This window comes from Sphaerodactylus townsendi, linkage group LG01, assembly GCF_021028975.2.
Source record: "Sphaerodactylus townsendi isolate TG3544 linkage group LG01, MPM_Stown_v2.3, whole genome shotgun sequence".
Taxonomy (NCBI): Eukaryota; Metazoa; Chordata; class Lepidosauria; order Squamata; family Sphaerodactylidae; genus Sphaerodactylus; species Sphaerodactylus townsendi.
This window is the reverse complement of record NC_059425.1, coordinates 54,083,400-54,109,474: the sequence shown is the minus strand read 5'-3', so window position 1 is coordinate 54,109,474 and position 26,075 is coordinate 54,083,400. Positions and strand designations below refer to the sequence as shown.

Genomic DNA, 26,075 nt, shown 5'->3' with positions numbered 1-26,075 from the left:
ATCTTCAGAGGTGTAACACAGAGGGACACAGCGTGTAACAGACTGTGCAGGCGAAACGTTAGGAACAAGATCCACCAGACCACGGCCACACAGCCCGGAAAACCCACCAGAACCAGTCTCCCTTTTAATTGTGTTGTTCTGGAAAGAATTATAAAATCAATTTTGCGTTAAAATATGGGTGCTTTGTTTTGTCCTTAGTTGTCATGGATGATGATGATGATGAGTCCTGTCTCTTTGATCTTATTGGGTAAGTTTGTTTTTAGACATTATTGTAGAGGAGTAACATAAAATTATTGTGAAATAAATAGTCAACTTAAAAACTATACTTTGATATAAGTCATTATATTCAGCAGGACTTATTTTTGAGTAATGTTCAATATCATGCTTTTTTTGTTTTTTTGTTATATGTTATATGTGTGGCACCTCTGCTGTAAATTATTTTTAGATTTGTTAATACTTTAATAAATCTTTTTACTCTGACATACAAAATACTTACAATTTACAAGATTGTGGTAAATAATAATAATAAATATCTTAAAAGAACATTAAAAAGAACGAGTGAAAATTAACCCACTGATGAATAAGAAAGGAAGGTGGTCACTGTGGTGGTTGGCAGGCTTCCCTGGGGAGATGTTCCATAAAATAGGTCCAACTGTTGAATTTCCAATAACGGGAAGATGATCACTCCCCAAAGAGTCCCCCGCCAAGAAAGTCCCCTGCCAAGAAAAGTCCCCTGTCGAGAAATTGTAAAATTGATTTTGTTAGATTACGCTAGGAGATGGTGGCATATAGACTAGAATTATTATATAGATTATGTTTACTGCCCGAATTTTACTGTTATGGCCAAAGAAGAGTAAGATTTTAACTTTGATACTTTAGCTCTTAGTGAAGAAGAAATCATGTATTTCTGTTTTTGGCCCTTTTTAACAGCTGGAGAGCAGAAAGAAACATAGACAGGGAAATACATAGAAACAAAGAATCTACATCGCAAGTACTAAGTATGGTGTTGGTCCAAAATATCCTTGGTGGAGGAGAGTTCATGCTGTTGCATTAACAAGAATGTTAGACAGTATGGAGAGTTGCAGTTTTTGACCTTCTAAACTTTGTAATTGTTGTCTAATCTTTATTGATTTATGTTTTAGCATTAGTATCAATTACAAAGATGTCAGTCAAACCTTTGAATGCTTCAGTCCTGCGACTGGAACTGTGAACAGGCAAGACATATGTTTCTACAAATGTGAGAAGGGTCCCAGGTTTGCAGGAAAATGTGAAATCTAGGCACATACACAAATGCATATACACTTCAGGTTTTTTTTTAAAAAAACACCCCAAAATGTTAAAAGGAGTGCATGTAGCTTTAAACAGTGGATTCCCTCAGTCAGCTTTAAATAGTGGATTCCCCAGAAATTCTAAGCTAGGGTGAGGGCCCTTTCCAGGCCTATTTTTGGCCTTTCAGGGAGGACTAATTGGGGCCAGTCCTGACTAGAATTCCCAGCTCCTGATTGGAGATTTCCAGGAAATTCCTGGAGATTTTGTGGTGGAGTCTAAGGAGAGCAGGGATTTGGGGAGGGAGAGCCCTTAGCCAAGCATAATATTATACAATCCACCCTCCAAAGCAGTAATTTTCTAGATGGGGATGGATGTCTGTTGTTGATAGTTCAGCTGTAATTCTGGGAGATCTCCAGTTCCCATCTGGAGGTTAAAACAATAAATATAACTCTGCACCAATTATGCTTAAAGCGTACCATATATTTATTTATTATTATTTTATTAAATTTATATTCTGCCCTCTCCTAACAAAGTCAGGCTCAGGGCAGTGCAGAAACATATTTAAAAACAATGTTTCTAATACATAAAGTCACTAGACATGTCTATTGTTAAAAGGAATGATGGCAAACTAATTCCAGTCTGTGAGGACCACTCTATGAGGACCACCTAGCCCTGCTTAGTGTACATACCCATTAGAAAGTGTCCAAGCATGGGCAAAGTCAGGTGAGGGCAATGCAGAGTGACAATGCATTGGTATTTACTAATATTACTAACATTAAAGGTTCTTTGTATAAATCACTGTTTCAGTCTTTTTATCTCATTTATGAACTTATTGTCTGGCACACATAAATTGGATGACCACACTGCTTAACATTCACTTACATCAAAAACAAATTAGGATATATACTCTCATTTGCATCCATCAAATGTACAAACTTAATACTCTATTACATTAAAGAATCCAATTCACAAGTCATAGTAATGATGAAACACATATATACTGTAGCCATGTGGGCTCTAAATATTGCTGAATGATTTAAAGGGACTGCACTATATTTAGTGAGCTGCGGAATAACAAGTCTATATTCTGGGTGTTTTTGTGGGCTATCTACCTCCAGTTAGCATGATTTCTTAGTTGCTTCTTTCTTACCTGATTATCTGTATAGTAAACAATAGTAAATGAATATTAGTTTTTTTTAAATACCCAAAGGATACTCAGTGGTGGGTCACATGTGATAAACCACTCATATGCTCCCATTTGGGACTGAATGTAAAAGTCACTCTAGGTTGTAGAACAGACTTCCCAGTGTTTTTCCCACTTTCCCATAAAAATCATACAATAAATCAATGGCAAATTCCAAGCAAATAATATTGTGACTCCCTTGTCTCAAATCGTTTCTGAGACTGACTCTGTGCAGCTTGCTCCTCTGCTTTGCCTTAGTCCTCATCAGAAAGAGTCCCATGGTGCATTCTTCTTTTTTTTTAACCCTTTCAGTCCAATTGACATTAATTGCATTATTGCAAAAAATCCAGAAAATCAATATTCTGATTAAGCCCTTGTGGATGAATACAGTTCAAATGGAAGACAATTTAGATTCCAGCTTCTGAAGTCTCTGGTTGATGTTTCCCTTAAATTCCTTAATGTCCAATGACACCAGTACTGTGACTTCGAATGAGTCCAGTGTATGGTCTTTTTCCGAGAAATGTTCAAACAGGGGAGCTTTCAAGTTTTTGATTTTTCAATCAAAAACAAAGCTTGTGAGTTGTTTGCCCTACGTACATGCATTCACAAGCACATTTTATAAGGTAAATCACATTACATGAATTGTAGTTTGTAAATGCTCTCAACTTTTGAGTAAACCTAACTGAATCTATTCACATTTTCTTCTTTACCTTCTATCATTAACTTACACACAGAGCTTCATCTGCATTTGAAATTTATGTGGAGATGTTCTAACGGCTGCTTTGATCAAACTGTTACCCAATGTCTTGGTTTTTCTTAAACCTAGGAGTAGTGGTTGTTAGCATTCAACTAATTCTTATATCATGGGCCAATGTTTAAAAATTGCCTGTTTACTTTTATCACTGTAATGGTGGACCTACCTGGACGTTGGCAACCCTAGACCTCGAAGAAGACTCTGGGTGACTTGATAGCACCCAACTTGCAAGAATCAACTAGGCCTGGCTGTTTGCTGCTGTTCAACAGCAGCTAGAGTGGTATATCAACTTCAGGGTAGGGTCTGGGAGACCCCAGGTTCAAATTCTGATCTTGCTATGGAAGCTCAATTGGTGATTTTTGATCAGTCACATACTTTCAGGGTTGTTGTGCAAATAAAAAGGAGGAGAGCAGAACAATGTTAGCTATTTGCCTCCACTGTGCAGTAAATAAATGAAGTAGATAAAACATAAATACAGCTGAAGACGGGAGGCAGGTAAAAAGTAGGTTGGTGAATATCTTGTCAAGGCAAGAATGAGGCAGGAAAAGAGGAAAGGATGTGGGTGTTGGCAGGGAGAGAGAAATCTTACCTATCCCTTACCTATCTCGCCCTGACCTTGTCACTATGATCCATGCAATAGTCACCTCCAGGTTAGACTACTGCAATATGCTTTATGCAGGGCTACTCTTGAGATTGCTCTGGAAACCCCATCTGGTCCAGAATGGGGCAGCATGGGTCCTTGCGGGGACCCTATGGAGAGCACATATTCAACCAGTGGTCCATCAGCTGCACTAGCTCCAGGTGGAGTACCTAATTAGGTTCAAAAATTTTGGTTTTGACCATTAAAATCCTAAATGATTTGGGACCTTTGTATCTGCAGGATTGCCTCTCTTGATATACCCCCCAAAGAGTGCTTTGCTCAGCTGGAAACAACCTACTGGTGGTCCCTGGTCCAAAGACCATCTGGCTGTCTTCCACCAGAGCCAGGGCCTTTTTGGCACTGGCCCTGGCCTAGTGGAACTGTTTATCAACAGAGTTGTTCTGCACGGTGTATAGCTGATGACAATGATGGTTTCCTTTTAGTTGGTCTCCCTTCCCTTCCCTTCCCTTCCCTTCCCTTCCCTTCCCTTCCCTTCCCTTCCCTGCCCTGCCCTGCCCTGCCCTGCCCTGCCCTGCCCTGCCCTGCCCTGCCCTGCCCTGCCCTGCCCTGCCCTGCCCTGCCCTGCCCTGCCCTTCGTTTATTGCTGAATCCCTACTTCCTTTCTCATTATTCCTTATTAGTGATTGTGTTGTCTTTTACCTTTGTTTTCTGACTGGTTTCCCCATTTTTGTATTTGTTAAGGTGCCAGTGGGTTTTATGTTTTTATGGAAAGAGGGTTTTAATTGTTTATATATGTAATTTTAAATTGTTGTAAGCTGCCCTGAGCCCGACTTGGTTGGGAGAGGACGGGGTAAAAATCAACTAAAGAAATAAATACAAATATGCATTATGAATCGGAGTGTAATTCAAAAGTATTATTTCAGTTTATGCTAGCTGATTAACAGACTTTGATTTTTTAAAATGCAATGTTTTTTGAACACAAGGTTTACATGACATTTTTGTTGTATTTTTAAAGCGATCCCCAGGCACTGAATTATTTCCTACATGGAGCAGGCAGTAAATCTGTAAGTCACATTCTGCTAAATTTATATATCTAATAGACATGTCATCACCCCAACAAATTAAATATCAACCCAATGGGACCTCTCAGTGATAGTGTATAGGTTTCTGCAAATGCAGAGGAACCCCAAGTGTGCAGAAAAACCCACTAGGTTTTTTCCTTAAAACCCCCCAAAACCCAAAATGTACATATGCAGACTTATAGAGGGCAAAACACATAAATCCCAGGTTAGGGACAGAGACAGAGTATACAAGTGTCTCTATGCTAATAGTAGAAGCATTCGACCTAAAATGGGGGAGCTGGAGTACAGAGTTTTGAAGGAGGACATTGATATAGTGGGCATCACAGAGACATGGTGGAATGAGGAGAACCAGTGGGATGCTGTTATCCCAGGTTATAAGCCATATGCCTTGCTATGGAAGGGATAGGGATAGGGCTGTGATAGGGGGTGGAGTGGCCCCTTACATCAAAGAGAGTACAGTGTCACATAAAATAGACAATGCAGGGGGAGCTGATTCTCCTACAGAAGCACTCCGTGGATATCAATACCAGGGGTGAAGCAGGCTTAAACATTAGGAATATATTATCGCCCCCCCTGACCAAAGCGCACAAGAGGATCTCTGAGATGGAAAAAAAGAAATTAGAGAGGCCAACAAAAGCAACAATGTAGTGGTACTGGGCGCTTCTAACTCTCGCCATATAAACTGGAAAAATGCATGTTTAGGCCATAGTAAGGCGAGAACATTCCTGGCTATGCTAGATGACTGTGGCTTAGGAGCAGATGGTCAGAACCAACCAGGGGAGATGTGATCCTAGATCTAATTCTATGTGGGACCCAGGACCTCGTGCGGGAAGTCAGTGTTGTTGAGCCGATTGAGAAACAGCCACCTCACAATGCTGTCAGATCTAGCATCTCTGCATGCGATCAAGTGATTAAATTCAATAAATGTAGTTACATTTGCCTTCAGAAAGGGAAATTCTCTCAAAGATGAGGGGGATAGTGCGCAGGAAGCTGAAAGGGAAAATCAAGAGAGTCAAAAATGTCCAAGATGCTTGGAGGTTATTTAAAAACACAGTCACAAAGCTCAGCTGGAATGTGTTCCGGCGAGGTTAGGAAAGGCAGCCACTTCAGTCCAAAAGAAAGCCACCATGGTTAAAAAGGTAAGTTTAGTAAATTATTAGGAGAAAAAAAGATGTTTTTTAGAAAATGGAAGTCCAACTTAACTGATAAGAAGAATACCAGAGAGAACACAAAATGGTGGCAAAAGAGAAGCAAGTTAGCTGTAAGGGGAGGTAAAAAAGGATTATGAGGAACGCATTACGGCTGTGAACATCAAGACCAGCAACAAACAGTTCTTCAAGTACATCAAAAGCAGGGAAGCCAGCTAGGCAAAGGTAGGCCCGTTAGATGACAAAGGAACAAAGGGTGTGCTAAAAGATGCCAGGGAGATAGCAGAAAAGCTGAATGAATTCTTACCATCTGTCTTCCCCAAAGAGGATGTCATGAAAGTTCCTGCACCTGAACCAAGCTTCTTAGGAGGCGAATCCGAGGAACTTCAGTGGAGCATGAGAGTGGTAAGACAGGAAGAAGTTCTGGCAGCCACGTCTGATAAACTAAATGTTACTTCGTAGGAACTCCTCTGGCCCAGATTGCATTCACTCCAAGAGCGCCTCCTTTAAAGAGCTCAAGCATGTGGGGAATTAGCTGATCTTCTCACATTAATATGCAACTTATCCTGAAATCAGGCTCCATCCCTGAAGACTGGAAGATGGCCAATGTCACACCAATCTTTAAGAAAGGATCTAGGGGGACCAGAGGAAATTACAGGCCAGTCAGGTTTGACATGTCTGTTCCTGGTAAATTAAAGAGTAGAATCTATCATTAAAGATAAAATTGGAACATTAAACATGTAGGAAAAGCAGAGACTACTGCTGAGGAAGAGTCAGCATTGGCTTTTGGGTAGCAGAGAGGCCAAAGATCCTGTTCTTACAAACTTACTAGGAGTTCTTCGAGCAGGTGTAAACAGACATGTGGATAAGGTAGGAATCCAGGTGGACATTGTTCACTTGGATTTCCAAAAGAGCTTTTGACAAAGTTCACTCACCCAGAGACTGTTGAGAAAAAACTCTCAGGCAATGAAGGAATAAGAGGAGAAGTCCCCTCCCTATGGATTTCAAAAAACTGAGGTTGAGGAACAGGAAACAAAGAGTGGGTATAAATAAAGGGAAGTTCTCACAATGGAGAGATGTAGGAGTGGTGTCCCCAAAGGATCCGTTTTGGGGACCAGTGCCTCTTTAACCTATTCATCCTAAATCGACCTTATGAAGTAGAGAGTGGGTAAGTGTGGTGGCTAAGTTTGAACAGATGAAATTACCAAATTATGTAGGGTGGTGAGAACCACAAAGGATTGCGAGGAGCTCCAATAGCCGACCCCTTGAAATAAATTAGGCAGAAAGTGGGCTAAGAAATGGCAAATGCAGTTCAATGTAGCTAAATGTAAAGTGATGCACATAGGGGCAAAAAAATCCAAACTTCACATACACGCTACAGGGGTCAGTGCTATCAGTCACAGACCAGGAAAGGGATTTGGGCGTCTTAGTTGATAGTTCCATGGGAATGTCAACTCAATGCATGGCAGCTGTGAAAAAGGCAAACTCTATGCTAAAAGGGGATCAAATTTAGAAGCGCGAATTGAGAATAAAACTGCAAGGATTGTCATGCCCTTATATAAAGCCGTGGTGCGACCGCACTTGGAGTACTGTGTTCAGTTCTGGTCGCCACATCTCAAAAAGGATATTGAAGAGATAGAAAAAGTGCAGAGAAGGGCAACGAGGATGATTGAAGGATTGGAGCACCTTCCAGTAGGGCTGCCTTCTGAAGCTGACAGATGTTAATTTTGTTAATTCGAAGATGTTTCAAGTGCTGCCCTAGTGTTTTCGGGATGGCGCACAGCGTGTTGATTACTACTGAGACAACCTCAGCTGGTTTACGCCATAGACACTGAAGCTCGATTTTAAAATCATGGTATCTAGTGACCTTCTCATGTTCTTTTTCAATTGCCCTGCTGTCACTGGGTACTGCTATGTCAATGATGGTCACTTTCTTGTCCTCGATCACAGTGATATCTAGTATATTGTATTTCAACACTTTGTCCATTTGGATTCTAAAGTCCCACAGGATCTTGACCTTCTCATTTTCCATTACTTTTTCTGGACAATGTTTCCACCAGTTCATAGCTGATTTGATGTTGTAATTCTTGCATAAATTCCAGTGGATCATCTTGGCCACTGAGTTGTGTCTCTGTACTCAGTCTGGGCAATCTTTTTGCAGCAACAGAAGACATGATCTACAGTTTCATCAGCTTCTTTGCACAATCTGCATTTTGCATCATCTGAGGATTTTTCTATTCTGGCCTTGATCGAATTTGTTCTAATGGCTTGCTCTTGAGTGGCTAAAATCAGGAGTTCAGTTTCCTTTTTCAGACTTCCTGTTGTTAAGCACAGCCAGGTCTTTTCATTGTCCACCTTGTCCTTGATCTTCTCCAGAAACTGGCCGTGCAGAGCTTTGTTGTCCAACTTTCAGTCCGCATTTTAATCACATTTTTCTGTATTCTTGTTTGGCTTTCTGGGTCTTCAGCAAATGTCTGTTCTTCACCTCAATCAATGCCTGTTCTTGACTTTCATTCACATAATGGGAGCTGTAATTAAATCTACCGCCCCCTCTCTGGGATGGGTTTTTATTGTTAGTTTTAAATCCTGGATGCCAAGTGGAATGGTGTAGTTTCATGTTTTAAATATGTATATTTATATTGATTATTTATTGTTATTATTGTTTCTGGAATATTATTTTGTTGTTCACCGCCCAGAGCCCTCAGGGGATGGGGCGGTATACAAATGTAATTATAAATAAATAAATAATCGGTCACCACATGCTTCTCCTCTTCCACTGTTTGCTGTACTTGCAGTAAGCCTCTGCTACCAGATCTCCGGGGAAGGTATAATCTATCAGTATCATTGCGTGGGTGTAAGGCATGGTGCATTGTCATAAGCGTCCGAGTTTTTCTATCCAATGCTTCCAACTCAGCCTGTGTCCAGTTGATGATTCCTGCAGTGTATCTGATGACAGGTATGGCCCAAGTGTTGATGGCCTTGATGGTATTCTCACTGTTTAATTTAGATTTCAAAAATTTCCTGACTCTCTGGTTGTTTCCGCATGGCCACGCTGGGGGTCGGGTCAGCGTACATGATGCCGACCTTCCGGGACCGTTCGCACGAACTATCCCGATCAACTTACCTTCCCTGCGACCGTCTGGCGCGTCACCGAGGCCAGGGGACACGCCCCTCTGCCCTGCCGACCGCTCCGGATTAAGGGCAGGAACATGTCCCCAGGCCACCGGCGGCGATGCAGGACTGATCGCAAAACAAAGGTTGATTGGGAAAGAGGAAGATAGATTACGCTTCCAGCAGCCTGCCGTCTTGAAACCGGTTGGGAAACAGCTGTTTCCCAAAAACCTCGCTCGGGGCTGGGGTTGGGAAACGGCGGCTTCGCGCTGCTAATGTGATAGGCGAGGGCGGTAGCGGCTGCAAAGACACAGCTGCGTATCCCTTATAACAACTCCCTGAGGGGCGGCGTTTTTGCCGATCCCAGGACGCTATATTATTTAACCCTCTTGGAAAAAGGGCCTCTATGTGTATTCTCTGCTGACTACAGTCTTCACTTGTCCGTGCTTGATGTTATCCAGCTGTAAAATGCCCAGGTATTTATAAGCTGCCTCTTGGTTGCACTTGATGAGTTGGCCATCAGGCATCTCTATGCCATCACTCACAGTGATCTTGCCCCTCTATTGCCACAGTGGCGCACTTTTCCAGGCCAAATTCCATTGAGATGTCTGTGCTGAATATTCGGACTGTGTTCTTTAGTGACTGGATTTCTGTGTCTGATTTCCCGTACAGCTTCAAGTCATCCACGTACAGCAAATGTGAGATTTTTCCTGAGTCGTTGCCCATTTGATATCCCAACTTTGTTTACTTTAAAATTACTATTAGTGGGATCATGGCAATGATAAACAGTAAGGGCGATAGTGAATCACCTTGGAAAATTTCTCACTTAATGTTGACTGTTACAAAGTTTTCATTTCCGATGGTCAGTTCAGTTCTCCACTGTCTCATTGCTTTTTCAGTGAAAACTTGAATGTTTTCACTGACACCAATTGTTTCCAAGCATTTCATGATCCAACTATGGGGCAATGAGTCAAATGTTTCTTATAATCAATCCAGACCATATACAAATTTGTTCTTAGATTCTTGCAGTACTCCATAATAATTTTGTCTATCAGGAGTTGATCTTTTGTACTCCTGCTCCCTCTTTTGCTCCCTTTCTGCTCCACCAGCAGGATGTTATTTGCTTCCAAGTAGTCCATGATGTTATCTGCTATTATGCTGATGAGCAGTTTGAGCATCGTGGGCAAATGATGGGCATTGTTGGTTTATTTTGGGTTGGTACACAAGCCAATCAATCCTGTTTTTATAGTCAGTAGTCAAAAATCAGATGTAATCTAATGTGTTTAGGGAAGTCAGCTTTGTTTGGACTATTCTCTGGTGTTTCTGATCATGAAGCTAAATAGGATGCTGTTAAGATTTTGCTGGACTAATTTCAATGCTGATGTACTTCCCATTTTCATAATGCACATACACCAACATTTCTTGTATCATGGACTGTACAGTAAAGCATTCCTTTTTAAGGTCAGAGATTAACACTATGCAAATAGATGATCTCATGGTGAAAAAAAATCTCACCCCTGATGGTTCTCCTGCCCCACTATGCTTTTCTTCCCTTCACAGCCTCCAGAGCTTCTCCCATTTCCCTGCTTCCTTCTTTCCCTCATTTCTCAGTCCTCCTTGACTGCTGCTTTCCATGTAGTCTTTACATCCTTCTTTATTCCCCTCCCCTTTATTCCCCTCCCCTTACACCTTTTTTTCTTTCTCTGCTTCCTTCCCTCCCTCCAGCTCTTTCCCCCACTTTTGCTCCATTTTCTTTGCTCCCTCCCTACATTCTCACTGCTTTGTCTCTCCTCTTGTCTTTTCTGCCTGACCACTCCTCTTTTATTCCCCTGACTCACACAGATTTCTAAATGAAACTACAGCAACCATTTTGGATTACCTATGTATTTCAGATATCTATGTACACTTGCTTATGCAATCCAGCATAACTACTATGACCTCATGAGATAATTTCATGATATTTTGGCATTTTAAATCTTTTCTATTTGATTTTATCATTCTTTCTTCTTTTAAAAAATCAGTATTTTTCAGCCAACCAGGGATTTTTCCTCTCTGTACGTGGCCTTATATGTCAGTTTTTTTAATCTGTATTCTAGTATCTTATTTAGAATTAAATATGTAGACTGGCATGATTCCGTAACCACTTCAAACTAACCATTGTTTTCTGAACTTTTCCAAGCTATCTGCATCTTCCAACTTCTTAGATCTTGTAAAGCAGTAGCTACTGGGGATTTTAACTCAGCCTAGACATAGTATAATTTATTTGTTTTGTATCATTGGCAGATTTAAGACTGCAATTTAGGCTAAAGTTGAGAAGGAAGAATATCTCCAGACTCCTGGTTTGAACATGTGTAGGCCAATGGATTTTCTCTCCTTTACAAAAGTCTCATGTAGCATGTTAGACAGCAAAGATTAATAATGTTCCAAAATATTAAGATTTCATGGTTTAGTCTGAAACCTGATTGAAATGCAACCTGAATTGCAGCTGGATATTACTATTTGACCCTCGCAGACATGTGATGGTACATTAAGTGTGACCAGTGAAGTTATCTGGCCAGCATATTCAGGAACTGAAAGTTAATGAACAAGCTCCACTCTGTGAACTCCTAAGTATACATTGGGATCTGGCTGCCATGTGTGACCATCAACAGCAGCTTTTTTCCTGAGATGCTGAAAAGCTCTGTCACCACAACTCTAAGTCACCCTTGATATTTTTTTCATAAGCCTCCAAAGGAAATTAATGCTGGTTCTTCAAATGAATCACTTTTTTTATTTAGTTGAAGACAAAATCTACACCACTCACACAAATTGTGTGTGTGTTTGTGTATGTATTGAGGTGGGCAACATAATCCATATCAAAAGAATAATCAAAACATGAGTCTTCTGAGAGAAAACTGAGCATTTGGATTCTTTCCCTTACACACACATGGCAACAGCAGATTGGTTATTTCCTCAGATTTATTTATTTATTTATCCACCCATCCCACTCTTCCAGGAACAGCTTGTTCAAGCTGTTAGTTTTGACTTTCAAGGCTTTGAGCAGTCTGGGACCCTCGTATCTTTGAGACTGCATTTCCCCATATTACCCACAGAAGGCACTCCATTCCTCCAATGGAAATCTGCTGATGGTCCCTGGCCTTAAAGACATTAGGTTGGCCTCAATCAGAGTCAGGGCTTTTTCAGTCCTGGCTCCAGCCTGATGGAGTTCTTTGTCTACTGACACCAGAGCCCTGCAGGGTCTTACACCATTCCACAAGGCCTATAAGACAGAGATGTTTGCTGGGTTTTTGGTTGAGCCCATCCATTGTTGTGGCATCATCTTGCTGGCCACCTGACCACTTACCACCAATTAAAATTGGGCTAATGAGTTTAAACATCAGTGAGCACCTTTGTTATGTGTTCAAATTGAGTGCCTTCTCCCTTTTGCTTACATCTTACTTTCTCCACTTTAGAAAGTAGGGATTTAGAAACTAGGGATTTTGCAGGCTGAATTGACATGATGTTGATCACTATTAGGAAAGAAAATTAGAACTTGATATTTAAATTGTATTTTAATGTTTATATTTTCTGTAGTGCTTTATTGCTTGTAAGCCGGCCCCAAGCCTGGATGTGGCCAGGGATGGGTGGGGTATAAAATAAATAAAAATAAACAATCAGTATAAAATAAACTATATGATATCTAATTTTAAAGAAACTGGATGAGCTATATGATACTGGCATGTATACATTTTGGATGTGTAAAAAAAATTCTTGCACATTTTGTGGGCATGATCAATAATGAGAATATATGAATCCCCCAAAGAGATAAAAATAATAATGTCTTATAACTTCTTTTTACATCCCCTTCTAATAGTATTTGGATGACTATAAAGGAGAAGAATATAATTTATTAATGTCACATTTGTTAGTTGTATCAAAAAAGAGGAGAGTATGAAAAGAGTCACTGTGGTAGGAACAGGGACAGGGGATTTCAGGCATATCATTCTGTGATTTCCACTGACACTAAAATCAGGAAGTGCTTTTGGAAAAAGCCTTTAGATCCAACTTTCTTTCTTTAAATTACTGGTTTAAGATCTATCTAAACTTAAAATCTATCTAAAAATGTATCCATACGTACCATTTGATTTTACTGAAATAAGCATCTTTTAAAAATACTTTTAATTTCTCTTGTGTGATTACTTTGCAAATTCAGACTCTTTATATTCTATTGTACTTTCACATTGCTCACTGCCATTTTCAAAAAAATGAGATACAAAAGTCAAAAGTAGCCTACAGTATGAATATACCGGTTTTGTGGAACATATTCCAACTGTGCCACCAATGTATTATAAGGTATAGGTTTCTGAAGATAATTAAAGTTTATTATAGGAAATATCTTTAACAAATTGCTAATATAGGAAAAACAACACAAGAAAGCATGAGATCTACTCTCTGCTTCTCCCCCAGGTGAAATGGGTTCTTAATTATAAGCAGTGGGGGGCCCTAAGGAAGGACCTGAAATGAAGGGCAGCTAAATGACCTTTCCATAGCCTTCGCTTTGATACACACGCCAGGCAGAACCAATCAATGTGGACAGATTTAACAACATAAACACCAAGGGCAACATGTCATCTTTGACAAGAGCCTGGTCTTCTCTTGGACATAGAGCAGGAACAAAAAAGCTGTCGCATACATCTAGGAACACAATATGCATTTAGAAGAAAAATATTTGCTTATCAGTTATGGTGCTGTAATGTCAAACATACGGTAGCTGCTTGATATTTTAACCTTTCCTACAAGGTATGAGAAAATGAGAGAGATAGCTGGTTTCATTTAGTGCCTTTAAAGTATATCAACAAGAAAGGCTGTACTTAGGTGGAATGGAAGATAAGCTATCAAGGGCAGGAGAGGAGAGGGCACATATCCATGTGCTACAGCTTTTCCGTGATTAGTTTTTTGAAATGCCATCAATGTAACATTTATTTGTGGCTTAAAATATCCAAGGTGAACAGTCAGTCAGATGTAAGAGGAGGTAAATGTTCTGTGAGGCATTTTTTACAGTCTGTCTCAGCAAAACTGACAATGAACTTTAATGCATTTTCTTATCTGTTTGCATTCTAAAGTTTAGGGGGAGAGAGACAAAGAAGGAATATAGTAGATGTAGGAATGTACACAGATATATCTTTTCATTTGTTTTTGTATGTTGTCATTGTGAGCCATTTCGCTTTTTTATTGTAGGACATTTATTGCAATTAATTGATTTTATAACATTTTCACAAAAAATGATGTGAAGAAAAACTCAGGTTCAATTTATACAAAAAGAAAAACAAAATTGACATGGGGGTTTTCAAGTTGAACCAACAAACAGCCTTAGAACTCTGCCACTGAAGTTAAACTGAAGTTAAATGACTGGCCACTAAGTAGACTCTCAGAGGTAATATCTGAGTTATCATGGGTGAGGTAATATCATATGATTTTGCTATTAACACCCCACCCCTGCAAAAATTTAGGTTCTTGTAAATTAGAGTAGCCAACCGCAGGCTGAGAAATTCCTGGGGTTTGGGGGGCAGACCCTGGGAAACACAGAGGCCGTTTCCGCATGGCCCATTAATGGCGCCCTGGGGACGGGATAAATGCCGTCCCCAGGGAGCCATTCGCACAGGCGGCGCTGCGACCTGACTCCGCTCCCTCTCCCCCAGGGCGGCGTCAAGCCGCCCTGAAAAACAACCCTGGGGGTGGGGGGGGGGGGGGGTGGGGGGGGGGGGGGGTGGGGGGGGGGGGGGGTGGGGGGGGGGGGGGGTGGGGGGGGGGGGGGGTGGGGGGGGGGGGGGGTGGGGGGGGGGGGGGGTGGGGGGGGGGGGGGGTGGGGGGGGGGGGGGGTGGGGGGGGGGGGGGGTGGGGGGGGGGGGGGGTGGGGGGGGGGGGGGGTGGGGGGGGGGGGGGGTGGGGGGGGGGGGGGGTGGGGGGGGGGGGGGGTGGGGGGGGGGGGGGGTGGGGGGGGGGGGGGGTGGGGGGGGGGGGGGGTGGGGGGGGGGGGGGGTGGGGGGGGGGGGGGGTGGGGGGGGGGGGGGGTGGGGGGGGGGGGGGGTGGGGGGGGGGGGGGGTGGGGGGGGGGGGGGGTGGGGGGGGGGGGGGGTGGGGGGGGGGGGGGGTGGGGGGGGGGGGGGGTGGGGGGGGGGGGGGGTGGGGGGGGGGGGGGGTGGGGGGGGGGGGGGGTGGGGGGGGGGGGGGGTGGGGGGGGGGGGGGGTGGGGGGGGGGGGGGGTGGGGGGGGGGGGGGGTGGGGGGGGGGGGGGGTGGGGGGGGGGGGGGGTGGGGGGGGGGGGGGGTGGGGGGGGGGGGGGGTGGGGGGGGGGGGGGGTGGGGGGGGGGGGGGGTGGGGGGGGGGGGGGGTGGGGGGGGGGGGGGGTGGGGGGGGGGGGGGGTGGGGGGGGGGGGGGGTGGGGGGGGGGGGGGGTGGGGGGGGGGGGGGGTGGGGGGGGGGGGGGGTGGGGGGGGGGGGGGGTGGGGGGGGGGGGGGGTGGGGGGGGGGGGGGGTGGGGGGGGGGGGGGGTGGGGGGGGGGGGGGGTGGGGGGGGGGGGGGGTGGGGGGGGGGGGGGGTGGGGGGGGGGGGGGGTGGGGGGGGGGGGGGGTGGGGGGGGGGGGGGGTGGGGGGGGGGGGGGGTGGGGGGGGGGGGGGGTGGGGGGGGGGGGGGGTGGGGGGGGGGGGGGGTGGGGGGGGGGGGGGGTGGGGGGGGGGGGGGGTGGGGGGGGGGGGGGGTGGGGGGGGGGGGGGGTGGGGGGGGGGGGGGGTGGGGGGGGGGGGGGGTGGGGGGGGGGGGGGGTGGGGGGGGGGGGGGGTGGGGGGGGGGGGGGGTGGGGGGGGGGGGGGGTGGGGGGGGGGGGGGGTGGGGGGGGGGGGGGGTGGGGGGGGGGGGGGGTGGGGGGGGGGGGGGGTGGGGGGGGGGGGGGGTGGGGGGGGGGGGGGGTGGGGGGGGGGGGGGGTGGGGGGGGGGGGGGGTGGGGGGGGGGGGGGGTGGGGGGGGGGGGGGGTGGGGGGGGGGGGGGGTGGGGGGGGGGGGGGGTGGGGGGGGGGGGGGGTGGGGGGGGGGGGGGGTGGGGGGGGGGGGGGGTGGGGGGGGGGGGGGGTGGGGGGGGGGGGGGGTGGGGGGGGGGGGGGGTGGGGGGGGGGGGGGGTGGGGGGGGGGGGGGGTGGGGGGGGGGGGGGGTGGGGGGGGGGGGGGGTGGGGGGGGGGGGGGGTGGGGGGGGGGGGGGGTGGGGGGGGGGGGGGGTGGGGGGGGGGGGGGGTGGGGGGGGGGGGGGGTGGGGGGGGGGGGGGGTGGGGGGGGGGGGGGGTGGGGGGGGGGGGGGGTGGGGGGGGGGGGGGGTGGGGGGGGGGGGGGGTGGGGGGGGGGGGGGGTGGGGGGGGGGGGGGGTGGGGGGGGGGGGGGGTGGGGGGGGGGGGGGGTGGGGGGGGGGGGGGGTGGGGGGGGGGGGGGGTGGGGGGGGGGGGGGGTGGGGGGGGGGGGGGGTGGGGGGGGGGGGGGGTGGGGGGGGGGGGGGGTGGGGGGGGGGGGGGGTGGGGGGGGGGGGGGGTGGGGGGGGGGGGGGGTGGGGGGGGGGGGGGGTGGGGGGGGGGGGGGGTGGGGGGGGGGGGGGGTGGGGGGGGGGGGGGGTGGGGGGGGGGGGGGGTGGGGGGGGGGGGGGGTGGGGGGGGGGGGGGGTGGGGGGGGGGGGGGGTGGGGGGGGGGGGGGGTGGGGGGGGGGGGGGGTGGGGGGGGGGGGGGGTGGGGGGGGGGGGGGGTGGGGGGGGGGGGGGGTGGGGGGGGGGGGGGGTGGGGGGGGGGGGGGGTGGGGGGGGGGGGGGGTGGGGGGGGGGGGGGGTGGGGGGGGGGGGGGGTGGGGGGGGGGGGGGGTGGGGGGGGGGGGGGGTGGGGGGGGGGGGGGGTGGGGGGGGGGGGGGGTGGGGGGGGGGGGGGGTGGGGGGGGGGGGGGGTGGGGGGGGGGGGGGGTGGGGGGGGGGGGGGGTGGGGGGGGGGGGGGGTGGGGGGGGGGGGGGGTGGGGGGGGGGGGGGGTGGGGGGGGGGGGGGGTGGGGGGGGGGGGGGGTGGGGGGGGGGGGGGGTGGGGGGGGGGGGGGGTGGGGGGGGGGGGGGGTGGGGGGGGGGGGGGGTGGGGGGGGGGGGGGGTGGGGGGGGGGGGGGGTGGGGGGGGGGGGGGGTGGGGGGGGGGGGGGGTGGGGGGGGGGGGGGGTGGGGGGGGGGGGGGGTGGGGGGGGGGGGGGGTGGGGGGGGGGGGGGGTGGGGGGGGGGGGGGGTGGGGGGGGGGGGGGGTGGGGGGGGGGGGGGGTGGGGGGGGGGGGGGGTGGGGGGGGGGGGGGGTGGGGGGGGGGGGGGGTGGGGGGGGGGGGGGGTGGGGGGGGGGGGGGGTGGGGGGGGGGGGGGGTGGGGGGGGGGGGGGGTGGGGGGGGGGGGGGGTGGGGGGGGGGGGGGGTGGGGGGGGGGGGGGGTGGGGGGGGGGGGGGGTGGGGGGGGGGGGGGGTGGGGGGGGGGGGGGGTGGGGGGGGGGGGGGGTGGGGGGGGGGGGGGGTGGGGGGGGGGGGGGGTGGGGGGGGGGGGGGGTGGGGGGGGGGGGGGGTGGGGGGGGGGGGGGGTGGGGGGGGGGGGGGGTGGGGGGGGGGGGGGGTGGGGGGGGGGGGGGGTGGGGGGGGGGGGGGGTGGGGGGGGGGGGGGGTGGGGGGGGGGGGGGGTGGGGGGGGGGGGGGGTGGGGGGGGGGGGGGGTGGGGGGGGGGGGGGGTGGGGGGGGGGGGGGGTGGGGGGGGGGGGGGGTGGGGGGGGGGGGGGGTGGGGGGGGGGGGGGGTGGGGGGGGGGGGGGGTGGGGGGGGGGGGGGGTGGGGGGGGGGGGGGGTGGGGGGGGGGGGGGGTGGGGGGGGGGGGGGGTGGGGGGGGGGGGGGGTGGGGGGGGGGGGGGGTGGGGGGGGGGGGGGGTGGGGGGGGGGGGGGGTGGGGGGGGGGGGGGGTGGGGGGGGGGGGGGGTGGGGGGGGGGGGGGGTGGGGGGGGGGGGGGGTGGGGGGGGGGGGGGGTGGGGGGGGGGGGGGGTGGGGGGGGGGGGGGGTGGGGGGGGGGGGGGGTGGGGGGGGGGGGGGGTGGGGGGGGGGGGGGGTGGGGGGGGGGGGGGGTGGGGGGGGGGGGGGGTGGGGGGGGGGGGGGGTGGGGGGGGGGGGGGGTGGGGGGGGGGGGGGGTGGGGGGGGGGGGGGGTGGGGGGGGGGGGGGGTGGGGGGGGGGGGGGGTGGGGGGGGGGGGGGGTGGGGGGGGGGGGGGGTGGGGGGGGGGGGGGGTGGGGGGGGGGGGGGGTGGGGGGGGGGGGGGGTGGGGGGGGGGGGGGGTGGGGGGGGGGGGGGGTGGGGGGGGGGGGGGGTGGGGGGGGGGGGGGGTGGGGGGGGGGGGGGGTGGGGGGGGGGGGGGGTGGGGGGGGGGGGGGGTGGGGGGGGGGGGGGGTGGGGGGGGGGGGGGGTGGGGGGGGGGGGGGGTGGGGGGGGGGGGGGGTGGGGGGGGGGGGGGGTGGGGGGGGGGGGGGGTGGGGGGGGGGGGGGGTGGGGGGGGGGGGGGGTGGGGGGGGGGGGGGGTGGGGGGGGGGGGGGGTGGGGGGGGGGGGGGGTGGGGGGGGGGGGGGGTGGGGGGGGGGGGGGGTGGGGGGGGGGGGGGGTGGGGGGGGGGGGGGGTGGGGGGGGGGGGGGGTGGGGGGGGGGGGGGGTGGGGGGGGGGGGGGGTGGGGGGGGGGGGGGGTGGGGGGGGGGGGGGGTGGGGGGGGGGGGGGGTGGGGGGGGGGGGGGGTGGGGGGGGGGGGGGGTGGGGGGGGGGGGGGGTGGGGGGGGGGGGGGGTGGGGGGGGGGGGGGGTGGGGGGGGGGGGGGGTGGGGGGGGGGGGGGGTGGGGGGGGGGGGGGGTGGGGGGGGGGGGGGGTGGGGGGGGGGGGGGGTGGGGGGGGGGGGGGGTGGGGGGGGGGGGGGGTGGGGGGGGGGGGGGGTGGGGGGGGGGGGGGGTGGGGGGGGGGGGGGGTGGGGGGGGGGGGGGGTGGGGGGGGGGGGGGGTGGGGGGGGGGGGGGGTGGGGGGGGGGGGGGGTGGGGGGGGGGGGGGGTGGGGGGGGGGGGGGGTGGGGGGGGGGGGGGGTGGGGGGGGGGGGGGGTGGGGGGGGGGGGGGGTGGGGGGGGGGGGGGGTGGGGGGGGGGGGGGGTGGGGGGGGGGGGGGGTGGGGGGGGGGGGGGGTGGGGGGGGGGGGGGGTGGGGGGGGGGGGGGGTGGGGGGGGGGGGGGGTGGGGGGGGGGGGGGGTGGGGGGGGGGGGGGGTGGGGGGGGGGGGGGGTGGGGGGGGGGGGGGGTGGGGGGGGGGGGGGGTGGGGGGGGGGGGGGGTGGGGGGGGGGGGGGGTGGGGGGGGGGGGGGGTGGGGGGGGGGGGGGGTGGGGGGGGGGGGGGGTGGGGGGGGGGGGGGGTGGGGGGGGGGGGGGGTGGGGGGGGGGGGGGGTGGGGGGGGGGGGGGGTGGGGGGGGGGGGGGGTGGGGGGGGGGGGGGGTGGGGGGGGGGGGGGGTGGGGGGGGGGGGGGGTGGGGGGGGGGGGGGGTGGGGGGGGGGGGGGGTGGGGGGGGGGGGGGGTGGGGGGGGGGGGGGGTGGGGGGGGGGGGGGGTGGGGGGGGGGGGGGGTGGGGGGGGGGGGGGGTGGGGGGGGGGGGGGGTGGGGGGGGGGGGGGGTGGGGGGGGGGGGGGGTGGGGGGGGGGGGGGGTGGGGGGGGGGGGGGGTGGGGGGGGGGGGGGGTGGGGGGGGGGGGGGGTGGGGGGGGGGGGGGGTGGGGGGGGGGGGGGGTGGGGGGGGGGGGGGGTGGGGGGGGGGGGGGGTGGGGGGGGGGGGGGGTGGGGGGGGGGGGGGGTGGGGGGGGGGGGGGGTGGGGGGGGGGGGGGGTGGGGGGGGGGGGGGGTGGGGGGGGGGGGGGGTGGGGGGGGGGGGGGGTGGGGGGGGGGGGGGGTGGGGGGGGGGGGGGGTGGGGGGGGGGGGGGGTGGGGGGGGGGGGGGGTGGGGGGGGGGGGGGGTGGGGGGGGGGGGGGGTGGGGGGGGGGGGGGGTGGGGGGGGGGGGGGGTGGGGGGGGGGGGGGGTGGGGGGGGGGGGGGGTGGGGGGGGGGGGGGGTGGGGGGGGGGGGGGGTGGGGGGGGGGGGGGGTGGGGGGGGGGGGGGGTGGGGGGGGGGGGGGGTGGGGGGGGGGGGGGGTGGGGGGGGGGGGGGGTGGGGGGGGGGGGGGGTGGGGGGGGGGGGGGGTGGGGGGGGGGGGGGGTGGGGGGGGGGGGGGGTGGGGGGGGGGGGGGGTGGGGGGGGGGGGGGGTGGGGGGGGGGGGGGGTGGGGGGGGGGGGGGGTGGGGGGGGGGGGGGGTGGGGGGGGGGGGGGGTGGGGGGGGGGGGGGGTGGGGGGGGGGGGGGGTGGGGGGGGGGGGGGGTGGGGGGGGGGGGGGGTGGGGGGGGGGGGGGGTGGGGGGGGGGGGGGGTGGGGGGGGGGGGGGGTGGGGGGGGGGGGGGGTGGGGGGGGGGGGGGGTGGGGGGGGGGGGGGGTGGGGGGGGGGGGGGGTGGGGGGGGGGGGGGGTGGGGGGGGGGGGGGGTGGGGGGGGGGGGGGGTGGGGGGGGGGGGGGGTGGGGGGGGGGGGGGGTGGGGGGGGGGGGGGGTGGGGGGGGGGGGGGGTGGGGGGGGGGGGGGGTGGGGGGGGGGGGGGGTGGGGGGGGGGGGGGGTGGGGGGGGGGGGGGGTGGGGGGGGGGGGGGGTGGGGGGGGGGGGGGGTGGGGGGGGGGGGGGGTGGGGGGGGGGGGGGGTGGGGGGGGGGGGGGGTGGGGGGGGGGGGGGGTGGGGGGGGGGGGGGGTGGGGGGGGGGGGGGGTGGGGGGGGGGGGGGGTGGGGGGGGGGGGGGGTGGGGGGGGGGGGGGGTGGGGGGGGGGGGGGGTGGGGGGGGGGGGGGGTGGGGGGGGGGGGGGGTGGGGGGGGGGGGGGGTGGGGGGGGGGGGGGGTGGGGGGGGGGGGGGGTGGGGGGGGGGGGGGGTGGGGGGGGGGGGGGGTGGGGGGGGGGGGGGGTGGGGGGGGGGGGGGGTGGGGGGGGGGGGGGGTGGGGGGGGGGGGGGGTGGGGGGGGGGGGGGGTGGGGGGGGGGGGGGGTGGGGGGGGGGGGGGGTGGGGGGGGGGGGGGGTGGGGGGGGGGGGGGGTGGGGGGGGGGGGGGGTGGGGGGGGGGGGGGGTGGGGGGGGGGGGGGGTGGGGGGGGGGGGGGGTGGGGGGGGGGGGGGGTGGGGGGGGGGGGGGGTGGGGGGGGGGGGGGGTGGGGGGGGGGGGGGGTGGGGGGGGGGGGGGGTGGGGGGGGGGGGGGGTGGGGGGGGGGGGGGGTGGGGGGGGGGGGGGGTGGGGGGGGGGGGGGGTGGGGGGGGGGGGGGGTGGGGGGGGGGGGGGGTGGGGGGGGGGGGGGGTGGGGGGGGGGGGGGGTGGGGGGGGGGGGGGGTGGGGGGGGGGGGGGGTGGGGGGGGGGGGGGGTGGGGGGGGGGGGGGGTGGGGGGGGGGGGGGGTGGGGGGGGGGGGGGGTGGGGGGGGGGGGGGGTGGGGGGGGGGGGGGGTGGGGGGGGGGGGGGGTGGGGGGGGGGGGGGGTGGGGGGGGGGGGGGGTGGGGGGGGGGGGGGGTGGGGGGGGGGGGGGGTGGGGGGGGGGGGGGGTGGGGGGGGGGGGGGGTGGGGGGGGGGGGGGGTGGGGGGGGGGGGGGGTGGGGGGGGGGGGGGGTGGGGGGGGGGGGGGGTGGGGGGGGGGGGGGGTGGGGGGGGGGGGGGGTGGGGGGGGGGGGGGGTGGGGGGGGGGGGGGGTGGGGGGGGGGGGGGGTGGGGGGGGGGGGGGGTGGGGGGGGGGGGGGGTGGGGGGGGGGGGGGGTGGGGGGGGGGGGGGGTGGGGGGGGGGGGGGGTGGGGGGGGGGGGGGGTGGGGGGGGGGGGGGGTGGGGGGGGGGGGGGGTGGGGGGGGGGGGGGGTGGGGGGGGGGGGGGGTGGGGGGGGGGGGGGGTGGGGGGGGGGGGGGGTGGGGGGGGGGGGGGGTGGGGGGGGGGGGGGGTGGGGGGGGGGGGGGGTGGGGGGGGGGGGGGGTGGGGGGGGGGGGGGGTGGGGGGGGGGGGGGGTGGGGGGGGGGGGGGGTGGGGGGGGGGGGGGGTGGGGGGGGGGGGGGGTGGGGGGGGGGGGGGGTGGGGGGGGGGGGGGGTGGGGGGGGGGGGGGGTGGGGGGGGGGGGGGGTGGGGGGGGGGGGGGGTGGGGGGGGGGGGGGGTGGGGGGGGGGGGGGGTGGGGGGGGGGGGGGGTGGGGGGGGGGGGGGGTGGGGGGGGGGGGGGGTGGGGGGGGGGGGGGGTGGGGGGGGGGGGGGGTGGGGGGGGGGGGGGGTGGGGGGGGGGGGGGGTGGGGGGGGGGGGGGGTGGGGGGGGGGGGGGGTGGGGGGGGGGGGGGGTGGGGGGGGGGGGGGGTGGGGGGGGGGGGGGGTGGGGGGGGGGGGGGGTGGGGGGGGGGGGGGGTGGGGGGGGGGGGGGGTGGGGGGGGGGGGGGGTGGGGGGGGGGGGGGGTGGGGGGGGGGGGGGGTGGGGGGGGGGGGGGGTGGGGGGGGGGGGGGGTGGGGGGGGGGGGGGGTGGGGGGGGGGGGGGGTGGGGGGGGGGGGGGGTGGGGGGGGGGGGGGGTGGGGGGGGGGGGGGGTGGGGGGGGGGGGGGGTGGGGGGGGGGGGGGGTGGGGGGGGGGGGGGGTGGGGGGGGGGGGGGGTGGGGGGGGGGGGGGGTGGGGGGGGGGGGGGGTGGGGGGGGGGGGGGGTGGGGGGGGGGGGGGGTGGGGGGGGGGGGGGGTGGGGGGGGGGGGGGGTGGGGGGGGGGGGGGGTGGGGGGGGGGGGGGGTGGGGGGGGGGGGGGGTGGGGGGGGGGGGGGGTGGGGGGGGGGGGGGGTGGGGGGGGGGGGGGGTGGGGGGGGGGGGGGGTGGGGGGGGGGGGGGGTGGGGGGGGGGGGGGGTGGGGGGGGGGGGGGGTGGGGGGGGGGGGGGGTGGGGGGGGGGGGGGGTGGGGGGGGGGGGGGGTGGGGGGGGGGGGGGGTGGGGGGGGGGGGGGGTGGGGGGGGGGGGGGGTGGGGGGGGGGGGGGGTGGGGGGGGGGGGGGGTGGGGGGGGGGGGGGGTGGGGGGGGGGGGGGGTGGGGGGGGGGGGGGGTGGGGGGGGGGGGGGGTGGGGGGGGGGGGGGGTGGGGGGGGGGGGGGGTGGGGGGGGGGGGGGGTGGGGGGGGGGGGGGGTGGGGGGGGGGGGGGGTGGGGGGGGGGGGGGGTGGGGGGGGGGGGGGGTGGGGGGGGGGGGGGGTGGGGGGGGGGGGGGGTGGGGGGGGGGGGGGGTGGGGGGGGGGGGGGGTGGGGGGGGGGGGGGGTGGGGGGGGGGGGGGGTGGGGGGGGGGGGGGGTGGGGGGGGGGGGGGGTGGGGGGGGGGGGGGGTGGGGGGGGGGGGGGGTGGGGGGGGGGGGGGGTGGGGGGGGGGGGGGGTGGGGGGGGGGGGGGGTGGGGGGGGGGGGGGGTGGGGGGGGGGGGGGGTGGGGGGGGGGGGGGGTGGGGGGGGGGGGGGGTGGGGGGGGGGGGGGGTGGGGGGGGGGGGGGGTGGGGGGGGGGGGGGGTGGGGGGGGGGGGGGGTGGGGGGGGGGGGGGGTGGGGGGGGGGGGGGGTGGGGGGGGGGGGGGGTGGGGGGGGGGGGGGGTGGGGGGGGGGGGGGGTGGGGGGGGGGGGGGGTGGGGGGGGGGGGGGGTGGGGGGGGGGGGGGGTGGGGGGGGGGGGGGGTGGGGGGGGGGGGGGGTGGGGGGGGGGGGGGGTGGGGGGGGGGGGGGGTGGGGGGGGGGGGGGGTGGGGGGGGGGGGGGGTGGGGGGGGGGGGGGGTGGGGGGGGGGGGGGGTGGGGGGGGGGGGGGGTGGGGGGGGGGGGGGGTGGGGGGGGGGGGGGGTGGGGGGGGGGGGGGGTGGGGGGGGGGGGGGGTGGGGGGGGGGGGGGGTGGGGGGGGGGGGGGGTGGGGGGGGGGGGGGGTGGGGGGGGGGGGGGGTGGGGGGGGGGGGGGGTGGGGGGGGGGGGGGGTGGGGGGGGGGGGGGGTGGGGGGGGGGGGGGGTGGGGGGGGGGGGGGGTGGGGGGGGGGGGGGGTGGGGGGGGGGGGGGGTGGGGGGGGGGGGGGGTGGGGGGGGGGGGGGGTGGGGGGGGGGGGGGGTGGGGGGGGGGGGGGGTGGGGGGGGGGGGGGGTGGGGGGGGGGGGGGGTGGGGGGGGGGGGGGGTGGGGGGGGGGGGGGGTGGGGGGGGGGGGGGGTGGGGGGGGGGGGGGGTGGGGGGGGGGGGGGGTGGGGGGGGGGGGGGGTGGGGGGGGGGGGGGGTGGGGGGGGGGGGGGGTGGGGGGGGGGGGGGGTGGGGGGGGGGGGGGGTGGGGGGGGGGGGGGGTGGGGGGGGGGGGGGGTGGGGGGGGGGGGGGGTGGGGGGGGGGGGGGGTGGGGGGGGGGGGGGGTGGGGGGGGGGGGGGGTGGGGGGGGGGGGGGGTGGGGGGGGGGGGGGGTGGGGGGGGGGGGGGGTGGGGGGGGGGGGGGGTGGGGGGGGGGGGGGGTGGGGGGGGGGGGGGGTGGGGGGGGGGGGGGGTGGGGGGGGGGGGGGGTGGGGGGGGGGGGGGGTGGGGGGGGGGGGGGGTGGGGGGGGGGGGGGGTGGGGGGGGGGGGGGGTGGGGGGGGGGGGGGGTGGGGGGGGGGGGGGGTGGGGGGGGGGGGGGGTGGGGGGGGGGGGGGGTGGGGGGGGGGGGGGGTGGGGGGGGGGGGGGGTGGGGGGGGGGGGGGGTGGGGGGGGGGGGGGGTGGGGGGGGGGGGGGGTGGGGGGGGGGGGGGGTGGGGGGGGGGGGGGGTGGGGGGGGGGGGGGGTGGGGGGGGGGGGGGGTGGGGGGGGGGGGGGGTGGGGGGGGGGGGGGGTGGGGGGGGGGGGGGGTGGGGGGGGGGGGGGGTGGGGGGGGGGGGGGGTGGGGGGGGGGGGGGGTGGGGGGGGGGGGGGGTGGGGGGGGGGGGGGGTGGGGGGGGGGGGGGGTGGGGGGGGGGGGGGGTGGGGGGGGGGGGGGGTGGGGGGGGGGGGGGGTGGGGGGGGGGGGGGGTGGGGGGGGGGGGGGGTGGGGGGGGGGGGGGGTGGGGGGGGGGGGGGGTGGGGGGGGGGGGGGGTGGGGGGGGGGGGGGGTGGGGGGGGGGGGGGGTGGGGGGGGGGGGGGGTGGGGGGGGGGGGGGGTGGGGGGGGGGGGGGGTGGGGGGGGGGGGGGGTGGGGGGGGGGGGGGGTGGGGGGGGGGGGGGGTGGGGGGGGGGGGGGGTGGGGGGGGGGGGGGGTGGGGGGGGGGGGGGGTGGGGGGGGGGGGGGGTGGGGGGGGGGGGGGGTGGGGGGGGGGGGGGGTGGGGGGGGGGGGGGGTGGGGGGGGGGGGGGGTGGGGGGGGGGGGGGGTGGGGGGGGGGGGGGGTGGGGGGGGGGGGGGGTGGGGGGGGGGGGGGGTGGGGGGGGGGGGGGGTGGGGGGGGGGGGGGGTGGGGGGGGGGGGGGGTGGGGGGGGGGGGGGGTGGGGGGGGGGGGGGGTGGGGGGGGGGGGGGGTGGGGGGGGGGGGGGGTGGGGGGGGGGGGGGGTGGGGGGGGGGGGGGGTGGGGGGGGGGGGGGGTGGGGGGGGGGGGGGGTGGGGGGGGGGGGGGGTGGGGGGGGGGGGGGGTGGGGGGGGGGGGGGGTGGGGGGGGGGGGGGGTGGGGGGGGGGGGGGGTGGGGGGGGGGGGGGGTGGGGGGGGGGGGGGGTGGGGGGGGGGGGGGGTGGGGGGGGGGGGGGGTGGGGGGGGGGGGGGGTGGGGGGGGGGGGGGGTGGGGGGGGGGGGGGGTGGGGGGGGGGGGGGGTGGGGGGGGGGGGGGGTGGGGGGGGGGG

General features: G+C 63.4%; 1 protein-coding gene across 2 annotated transcripts in view; it reads left to right on the top strand.

Annotated features, from left to right (window-relative positions):
* The window catches only part of BICRAL (BICRA like chromatin remodeling complex associated protein), an 84,776-nt gene that overhangs the window by 20,452 nt on the left and 38,249 nt on the right, over nt 1-26,075 (top strand). For both annotated transcript variants that reach the window (XM_048507256.1, XM_048508076.1), the window contains exons 2-3: nt 199-247; nt 4,823-4,871. In XM_048507256.1, the coding sequence (XP_048363213.1) occupies nt 204-247; nt 4,823-4,871 (93 nt within the window). In that variant the 5' untranslated portion in view covers nt 199-203. The remainder of the gene's footprint in view (nt 1-198; nt 248-4,822; nt 4,872-26,075) is intronic.